The 9,162-nt window shown below is 60.9% G+C and overlaps 1 protein-coding gene across 1 annotated transcript; it reads right to left on the bottom strand.

Moving 5' to 3' along the window:
• Positions 1 to 670: 670 nt before the first annotated feature.
• On the bottom strand, positions 671 to 8,938 carry LOC120606596 (cartilage intermediate layer protein 2). Its single transcript, XM_039867989.1, has 8 exons — positions 8,623 to 8,938; positions 7,612 to 7,710; positions 6,514 to 6,786; positions 5,806 to 5,961; positions 4,552 to 4,830; positions 4,119 to 4,227; positions 3,773 to 3,930; positions 671 to 3,565 (listed from the first exon to the last, which is right to left on the bottom strand). Exons 1-8 carry the CDS (start codon positions 8,903 to 8,905, stop codon positions 1,227 to 1,229), a joined length of 3,696 nt encoding a protein of 1,231 aa, XP_039723923.1. The 5' UTR covers positions 8,906 to 8,938; the 3' UTR covers positions 671 to 1,226.
• Between the last annotated feature and the right edge of the window lie 224 nt (positions 8,939 to 9,162).

Here is a 9,162-nt window from a genome sequence, read left to right as displayed (position 1 = left end):
TGCCTCTCCTTTTGGGGCTTCAGTTACTCTGTCTGAAAAGTGAGTGTGTGGTCAGAACAGCACCTGCCCCATGGGGCATCAAGAGGACTTGCCTGGCCATATGCACAAAACAGGAGCAAGTGATGGTTCCCCCTCCTCCAGACTGAGGGTCCTAACAAGGTCAGAAGGCCCAGGACCATGGCCTTGGGCAGCCCAATCATCATTTGGCCAAGGCATGGGCAGGTGTCAGCTGGGTGGGGCCTAGGGTGGGGCAGCTGTGGATCCAGCTGAGGAAATCCACAGTGGGCTCAATTCCTGCCACCTAGGACATGCACCCTTGCCTTGGCCCCTCCCTGCCCACTGAAGCCCTTAGGCACATGGCCAGGCAGGAGGCACTGCCCACAGCCAGGCACTGAGGAGGCCAGGATAGCAGTTGCTACTGTGTTCAGCGGTCAGGGCTGCACAGGCTCTGGCCACTCACAACTCGGTTCTGCACACACGTGTCACAGACACTTCTGCTTGCCTCAGCTGGGGCCCACACCTCTGCAAAAGGCACATCGGGGTCTTGTGAGGGCCCTTGAGCTGCTTGCACATGAGTGTCCATGTGTGTTTGGAGCCTGTTTCTGCCAAGGTGTGTTTGGGTCAGTAGTTGCAGCCTCCATCATTCGCTCCCCAAGACTGACACGATGAGTTGAAAATGAAGCATCTTTAATCGATTCCCTGCCCTGACTTCCCGGAGGTTTCTAAGCACCAAATGTGAGAATTGTGCTGCCCAGCCCCAGAGACAAGACGCCCCTTCCGCAGGCCTTCACTGGGCCTGAACCCACCACTCACCCCCATGACCAGCCCCACAGGCTTTGTTTCAATAAATAACCCCAAGAATAAAGCTTGGGGCAGATGACCCAATAAAGCACCCAGATCAGCGACACACAGGGGCCTTTAGGCCAAAGGTCAGAAATCCCAAGGGGCATAATATTTGAAATCAGGGTCTAAATACAATTGAAATCATAGCTAGCATGTGAGCTGGGAGTGAGTCCCTCCAGCCTCAGCAGTCTCCCAGGATGCTGGCTCCCACAGCCAGGACAAACTCGAACTCCATTTAATGTCACACAGCAATATTCGCCTGCCTGGCATTTCCACCATCGGACTTGACTGGGCTGGTGCGGGGGACATTTGGAGAAGGGGGTGAGACTTCCTGGAAATAGAGGAGTCTGGAGCAAGGCAGAGGAGCAAGGCTGGGGACCAGATCACTGCCAGGCTCTGCCCCGGCGGGTACGGAGGGGACCCACCACACCTTGGGCCTGTGCCTGGGCCACCTCACTCATCTCCCTGCGGATGTCACCAAGTGCTGTTGCTGGGGACTCCAGCAGCCTCTGGAAGAGGCTGGGCCGGCTAGCAGATGGCTCTCTGCACTGGAAGGTGACAGCTGTGCCCGCGTCAGCCTTCATCTCCCTAGAGAAACCATCAGAGGAGCCATCAAAGCAGCGGCCAATGGCGATCTCCTTAGCCAGCCTTGGGCTCTGGTCAGTGACCGTATAGACACCGTAGTTGTGACCCAGAGGGTCCAGCGGGGCCAGCATGGCAAAGGCAGCCGGGTCATCCGTGGGGGCAGGTGGGGGGTGCCGGGTCAAGTAATCTCGCAGGAGCCCATTGACAGCCACGCGACGACAGCTGCCCTGGGGCATGATTGTCACCAGCGTCCTGTCCACCTGTCGCTGGTCGAACAGCATTCCGCTGCACTTGAACTCCACGCAGGCAGCAGAAGTTCCAGGGCGCTGGGGGTCTCGGACACTGCGGGCATCCCGCAGCCCGTAGAGCTGGCCCTGGGTACGTGGATGGCTGCCCCCGGCGTTGTGGGAGCGGACCATGTACTCTTGCGGACCTTGGATCTTCACTTTGAGGAAGCAGGCCCGGAATTCCTGCGGGTTAGGCCACCAAGCCAGGAGATCTCCGGTCCAGGAGGCCGGCGCACCCTCACGGAATGGGACCACGTTGTACTCATACTTGTCTGCCTCTACGCGCGCGAAGCGAAAGTGGCTGGCGTTCACTGGAGCCTCCTGGCACGCCCGCAGGCTGCGCCATGGGTACACAGGGCCATTGCCCTCGGCGGGGTCGCCAGACCTGGGTTTAGCAAGGTTGATATGGAAGCCATTGCGTTTGAGGGCAGGGTCATCGTGGTCGGTGCGGCGGTACCCCAGCTTGTCCAGGTAGGGCTGGGACACGCCCACGGTGGCCGGAAGAGGGCGCGGCCGTGAGGGGGCGGGCTCCAGCTCCTCTCCGCCCAAGGTGGCTGTGACCAGGGCCGTGTAGGCATCGGGCCTTTCCGCGTCGCAGAAGGCAGGGAGGCAGGCGCCGTTGGGGCCGGTGACTGAGCTGTCGAACCGGCCCCAGGCACGCGGATTGGCCGAGAACCCAGGTGCGGGCTCCAGGTTGACCAGAGTGACCACCACGCCCTCCACCTGCTCACTGGGCACGAACTTGTCATTGGCGTAGGCGCGCACCTTCACAAAGCAACGGCGGCGCTCAGGCACGTCCAAGTTGAATAGACGCCGCTCTCGGATCTCCACGTTGCCCACCAGGAAGACCCGCTCCTCCCTGCGAACCCTTGAGGCTGCCGATTCCTCTCTCTGGAAGCCACTCTCCTCCTCCCACAAGCCCGTGTCAGGGTTCAGCGACCACAGCTTGAGAGCCTCCATGTGGCCCGCCATGCGGATCTGGCCGGCAGCCACACGCACAGACACGGGCCCGGTCTGCAGCTGTTCAGCGGAGCCGGCGGCCCGGAGGTCCACCGCAAACATGCCATAGGTGCGCAGCGGGGCCAGCTCGCCATCACTGTCCACGAAGCGCAGGTCACTGGGGGCGGCGGCCGCCGAAGTGAGATCTCGGGGGTCCACAAATGTCACCCGGGCCTCCACAGGCCCTGCATAGGGTTCTCCGTCCGCTCTGCGGAAGACTCCAGGAGGGAGGACCAGCTCTCCCAAAGGGAGCTCCTCTTCCAGCTCCCCCAGGGGGAGCGTGTTGCTCTGGCCGGCATCTAAGATGATGGGGGCTTTCTTCCGCATAGCCTTGACCTCGTGGTACACACCAGCACCTCGAGGGTCAAAAGGCAAGACCCTGACAGTGTCCATGAACTCGCCGCTGGGATCCACAAAAGTCACTACCAGCCTCTGGGTAGAGGGCAGCACCTCAATAGTGAAGTCACCCTGGTAGGAGGTGAATCCGATGGGCTCCCGGCCCAGCAGGATCTGGGCAAAGCGCAGGGGCTCCCCTGAGTCGGCAGCCACCACGCGTCCCCGGACCAGCCCTCTAGGGGGCAGACATTTCTGGCAGCCACATTCTGCCACCACCTTGACAGGGAGGACATAGGTGGAGCAGTGGATCTCCCTGCTCTCCAAGCGGCGCACGGAGCAGCAGCGGGAGCCTGCATCCCCACACCGGGTACTTGAGCCTACAGGGCTGGGGCAGAGGGTGCCAGGGCAGAGGCCCACATCCAGGTAGGCGGGGCCACTGCCGGGCTGACCGCAGTCATCTGGGAGTTTGATCAGGTGCTCAAGAGGCCGGGGGTTGCAGGCGGGCTGTCCCGGGGCTGGGGAGCAAGAAATCAGCCAGATAAGGGTAAGGGGGAGGACTCTATCGGAGACCAAGGGTGGGAGCCTGGGCTGGGGTCAGGGGCTCAGTGAGGGCCTGGGATTGGACTCAGCAAGGTCAAAGATCAGTCTGACATTGGGGCTCCATTTGGGGTTGAGTTAGAACTTGCTCAGGGTGGGCGGGGGAGGTGGGAGAGGGTACTCACCAAGCACAGTGAGCCGGGCGATACCAGAGCGTACAGCGCCTGCGTCATTCCATGCTTTGCAGTGGTAGGTGCCTGCCTGGTCTGGGCGCAGCCCCCGCAGCTCCAGGTGGGCCCCATACCTGTATTCTTGCCTGTTCAGCAGGGTCCCATTGTGGAACCTGGATGGCGGTTGGGCAACACCAAGAAGGCCTTCAGCTAGGAGCACAGCTGCCCTCACCCCCACTACATGCAGCACAGGGAGGGTGCAGAGAAGTTCTCTCCAGGTCATTGAGGCACCACATCACAGGAAATCCAATCCAGCCCCAAAGCTGGCATGAGGCCTTTGAGCATGGGTCGGGGCACTCACCAGGAGTATTTCTTAGGTGTAGGGGTGCCTGAAGCTTTGCAACAGAAAGTCACATTCTGGCCGGCCTCTCGCACTCGGGACTCGGGGTGCTTCAGCAGGTAGGGCTTCTCTGGGGACAAAGGCAGCAGAAGTCAGGGCATTGCCACATCCCAGCTTCTCCCAATGACCATGTCCAAAGAGCAAGGCCCATTCTCTCATTTCCCATTCCCCTGACTCTGTTGACCCCACATCTGCTAAAGATAGTGTCCCATCTTAATGCTTCCCTCCGCAACTCCACATCTCACCTTGCACCTTCAATGACTGCGTCACATCTCATTTCTTTACCCAGTGGCCTTGCTCTATCACATCACCCTGATCTCAAGTGTTTGGCATCACCCAGAACTTCCTCCCCAGTTCCTTGACCCCCTCACCCACTTTACCACAAGGCACTTACCCAACTTATCAAGAACAATAGTGACCACAGCAGACATAGAGCTGTTGGCCTGGGCCTGGGCCATGCCAGCAGAGAAGCCATCCATTTGGGCACTGACGTTGGCCCGGCTGCCGGCACAGACTCCAGACATCTGGAAGGATCCATGGGCATCGCTGGTGGCCACAGGACCAGGCCAGTCTCTCAGGGAGACTCTGGCTCCTGGCAGTGGTCGGCCAGATGGGGTGACCACTGAGCCCAGGAGGACATGGTTGGGGCATCCACACATGTTGGGGCTACACCCTGGGGGACAGAGGGAGGCAGAGAGGAAGCGGAACCTACTCATCGAAGGTGCCTCAACATGACCCTGCTTGGCACAACCTCTAATGCAAGAGGGAACATGGGGCTGAGTGGTCAGGGCTAAGCACGGGGAGGGACCTGGGGTCCAGAGAGGTGAGGAGATAAGAAGTGAAGTTGCCCTGGAGGAGGCAACAGGAGTGGTGACTCTCACAGGACCGAGAGACTCCTTCCAGCATAAGAGAAATGTCCAGGCCGGGGCTGGGGGCCCAGCAAGGGGCGGGATCTTGGGCCCAGAACATCTCCCTCCCCTCCCAACCCGTGGTTTCTCTACAAAATGGAAAATTCCATTGGAAACTTCAGGGCAGAGGCGCCGCCGCGGGAAGGGCAGAGCCAGGCGGGGTAGGGTGGGGACCCCACCACCCCATTGGCCATGGTGCTCCCCCACCCTGCCGCGCGGGCTCTGCCGGCACAGTATCCAGACCGTGTTTGTGGAGCCCGGGCCGAATAGGAATTTCCAGTCGCCTCCTGGATGGCCTGGCGTCTGGCCCTGGGAGGGCCTGGGTATCGTGTCTGCCAGGGTGTGAGCGCGTGTCCGTGTGGGCGCAGGGAACGGGCAGGGGCTGCGAATGCCGCATGTGTGCACCCCAGGTGCGTGAGCCCAGTTCTGTGTGTGTCCGCGTCCACTGGGACATCTGCACACTAGGCGTGCGCACAGGAAAAGCTCCTCAGATCTGCCCATGTCTGAACACTACCCCCAGAGCGTCCACCCGTCCAGATGTACACATTCACCAATGCTCCTCGAGAGGTGGGGCCCAAAAGAGAAGGAAGAGCCAATCTCCTTTGAACTAAGTTCGGGCCCTCCAGCCCCAACCCCTGCACCCAGGCTCCGCCTTTTGTCCATGCCCCGCCCACAAGGCTCCATTCCCAACTAGCCCCGCCTTTCTAGGTTCGTCGCTCAACTGGCCCCGCCCCTCCTACCTGGACATCGAGGCCGCACACACTTCTGTGCCTCCAGGGGGCGTCCGGGACATGTATTTCCAGCGGAGCTTGAGCAGCGGCGGCGGCGCAAGCGACGGCCTGGCCCGCAGCTCCCTGAACAGGGACCCCACGGGCCCCACGCTCCCCACGAGGCCTCTGCGGGGAGGACGGGTGGGTGGATGGTTAGGCGGCTGCCCATCCTAAGGAATATGCCTCCTGGAAGTTTGGTAACAGTGGAGGACTGAAGGACGCCCCCGCAGGTACTACAAAGAGAAGTCCTGTCCACTGCTTCCATCAGTGCTCCCCCAGGAGTACCGATCGAAGGTGCAGTTGAGGTACCAACTAAGCTCCTCGAGGTTAGCCTGCAGTTCTGCCTGCGCCCCTCACATTTGAAGCTCAAAACAAGCCCCCACAGAACGCAATTGAAATGATCATAACTGAGGGCAGCGGGAGGTAGATGAGCTCCGGAGGCCCCTTTTTGCCCCCCACCTAAACTCCCAGATATTCCCAGCCCCTCCTTCCCAAAGCCCTGCCCCCACCTGGTCCCGTGTCTCTGCTTGGACTCCGACTCTTTCTAGCCACGCCCAAACGCACACGCGTTCTCCCTAGCACCACCTATTCAGGCCCCACCCACCTAGGAGAGTTTCCTGCCTCTCACAACCCCTCCTACCCTACGCAAGCCCCGCCCCCTCTGGTCCCCGCCCTCACCTAGCGGGCAGCGGAAGCGCACGTGGTAGTTGGAGCAGCGGCGGCCGCGTGGCTGCTCGCGGTTGAGGCACCAGAAACCGCGCGTGGGGTTCAAATGCACACGCTCGCCGACGGTGGACGGCAGGGCCCAGTCCGTGGTGCGCGCCTCCAGTGCCAGCGGCCGTGGGCACACCCGCGCCGGCCCATAATAGAAGCGGATGGCGGCCAGGCTCTCGAAGTCGCCGTCGCCGCCCGGGTGGTCCACGTTGAACCAAGACGTCCACTCGCTGGCCTCTGTGGGCACCGCACACGCTGGGACCCGGGCTCGCAGCCTGTCGGGCCCCATCTGCGTGGTACGGGCCTTACATGCTAAGCCAAGCCCTCCTCCCGGCCACCGCAATGAGCAAGGGCTACCCCAGCCTGCCAAAGCTCTGCCCTAATCCAGAGCCCTCAAGGGCAGAAGGAGCTGTGAAGGGGTCACCGGGAGGTGACCTCCCCTTGACCAGCCCTAGTCTGCTGACCATTGCCTGAACTGTCACATCAGTGCACGTGGAGATCTTTCCACTGTCTCACCTGCCCCCACCCTGAGAATTCAGAACCTTTGAGATGTGAGAAGCCAGACTGACACCAGCCCTAGCTGTGGCTTTCTGCTGCCTGGCAGCTCACTGTTTGCACCAGCTGGGGGCCTTGCTCACTGCCCAGTGAACCCACCACAGGCTGAAACTACCATAGGCAGAAGGGGATGGCCTCTCATATCAACCCCCCAGGGGGAGCCCGTTCCATATCGGATTTAAGAGCAAGTCAAATAGGACCTCCCTAGTCCAAAAACTAGAGACCCAGGTTCCAGATCTCCAGCTTCCCTGGATGGCCTGGGCAGGTGGTCCCACCACCCCACCACTACCTCTTCTTGGTTTCCTCCTTGACAGCCTGGACTCTCACCTCTCTGCTTCTAAAACTTAGACCTCTTGGGGCACTACTTCCAGGGGCTGTCATGTCCAAAAACCAGAACACTACCGGAATCTTCACCCAGCTTGTGTCCCCTCCTCATGTGACCCCCACCAGCCAGAGCTCACACCACAGTCCACAGCAGAGCCAGGACTTTGACCCAGGCCGACTCACCTTCCCAGTCCTCCAGGACTGGTGAGGACTGGCCAAGGCCCAGCAATGGATCTTCAAGACCCCACGCAGTTGCCGTGGGCTCCTCAATGGGGGTGGTGCCTGTGGAAGGAGTGAGGACAGGGGGAAGGGGTGCTCATGGAAACCCCTGTGAGCTCTTTTTATGCAAGGTACTGCCATGACTACCCCCATTTTGCAGAAAACTGAGGCTCTTAGAAGCCAGAGCCCAGTTCTGGCTGACCCCAAGGACTGCAGCGCCCCCTCCTCCAAGAAGCCTCCCTATGACCCCACAGCCCCAACCCTCACTCAGACCCAGCCCCAATTCCATGGGCCGTGGAAGTTGTCCACCCTGCTCTCCAGACCCAGTTCTCCCCCTAAATGTGCTGTGCCCTCAGGTTAAATTGTATTCCCCTTTGTTCATTTGCCTGCTGGAAGTCCCTCCCTCAGTCTACCTTTCATCCCTGCACTTGAGGCCCACACTGCCAGCAGGAGGTCTTTGGAATTGAGCCTGGCTTCTTTGGCTTCCAGTTGTCTGAGATAGTTGGCTAGGCAATGACCTCAGACAAGTCCCTCCCCGCCTGAAGCCTCAGTCTCCTCATCTGAGAAGTGGGCCCAGTTCTCCGCTCCACTGAGTCTTCCAGAGATGGGACTTTCTTTTCAGAGCGGGAGATGTGTGGTAGAGAAAAGGAGTTGGGTGAGAGGGGCTGGGATAGAATGATTCAGTGTCCAGACGTTAGGGCTGAGATAGGTACCCCACCATCCGAAGGAACCCAGAAGAGCCATCCATATTCCTAGTGCCCCTACAGTTTCTTCCAGGAAGAAAGAGCGTGGACGAGGTCCTGTCCCCTCGGCCTCCCCGGGACCCCTCACTCCCCGCATCCCCGGGCTGGCAAAGGAGACCCAGGCCAGGGAAAGCGAGCAGTCCCTTGGTTCTCTCCTGGCGGCTGCATGCCAGCCCCACTGCCAGACTTTCGGGAGCCTAGGGGGCTGGGTTGGGGCCTGGGGGCGCCTCACCTCGGGCCCCCACCAGGTGCGCAGCGGCGACACAGAGGCAGAGCAGTGGCGGCAGTGACGCCATGGCCGAGTCCGAGCCTCCGAGGGAGAGTCCCAGTTCTGAGGCGCGCTCAGGTCGGACTCCCGCAGGTCTGGCGGCCGGTGCGGGTGGGGCTGAGGATGGAAGCGGGACGAGACCGCTGGCCCCGCCTCGCCCAGGCCCCGCCCCGTCCAGGCAAAGCTCCTCGGCCCTGGGTGACTTGAATGTGTAAGCAACCTCTCTAGGTCTCCCCCTTTGATGCATCCTGCTGTGCCTCCGCGCGGAGGCTGGCCTGCGTCCCCCAGTTGCCGGCTGGAAATCCCTCCTTCAACCCACCCTCCGTTCTTCACGTTGGGTCCCAAGCTGCCTGTGGGAAGCGCCTCTTGGACTGGAGCTTGAAGCTGCCCGAACCTTCACGCTTTAGGCGGCCAGAAATCTTCCATCGAATCGAACTTTGACCCTATGGCCTTAGGCCACCCGAGCAGGCAGAAGTCCCACCCTGAATCTGGCCTCCGTAGAGA

The sequence above is a fragment of the Pteropus medius genome, unplaced genomic scaffold (genome assembly GCF_902729225.1).
Source record: "Pteropus medius unplaced genomic scaffold, Ma_sr-lr_union100, whole genome shotgun sequence".
Lineage (NCBI taxonomy): Eukaryota > Metazoa > Chordata > Mammalia > Chiroptera > Pteropodidae > Pteropus > Pteropus medius.
The sequence above is the reverse complement of the archived record's forward strand: the minus strand, read 5'-3'. Positions and strand labels throughout refer to the sequence as shown.

What these genes read in the sequence shown, in the direction of transcription:
- LOC120606596 (XM_039867989.1), bottom strand. Translation starts at nt 8,905, where the DNA reads ATGCATCAAAGGGGGAGACCTAGAGAGGTTGCTTACACATTCAAGTCA. An exon ending in AGTCCTGGAGGACTGGGAAG is followed by an intron (nt 6,787 to 7,611) that starts GTGAGTCGGCCT and finishes CGGTGCCCACAG; the next exon opens with AGGCCAGCGAGTGGACGTCT. An exon ending in CGCCCGGCTCACTGTGCTTG is followed by an intron (nt 3,566 to 3,772) that starts GTGAGTACCCTC and finishes CTTGCTCCCCAG; the next exon opens with CCCCGGGACAGCCCGCCTGC.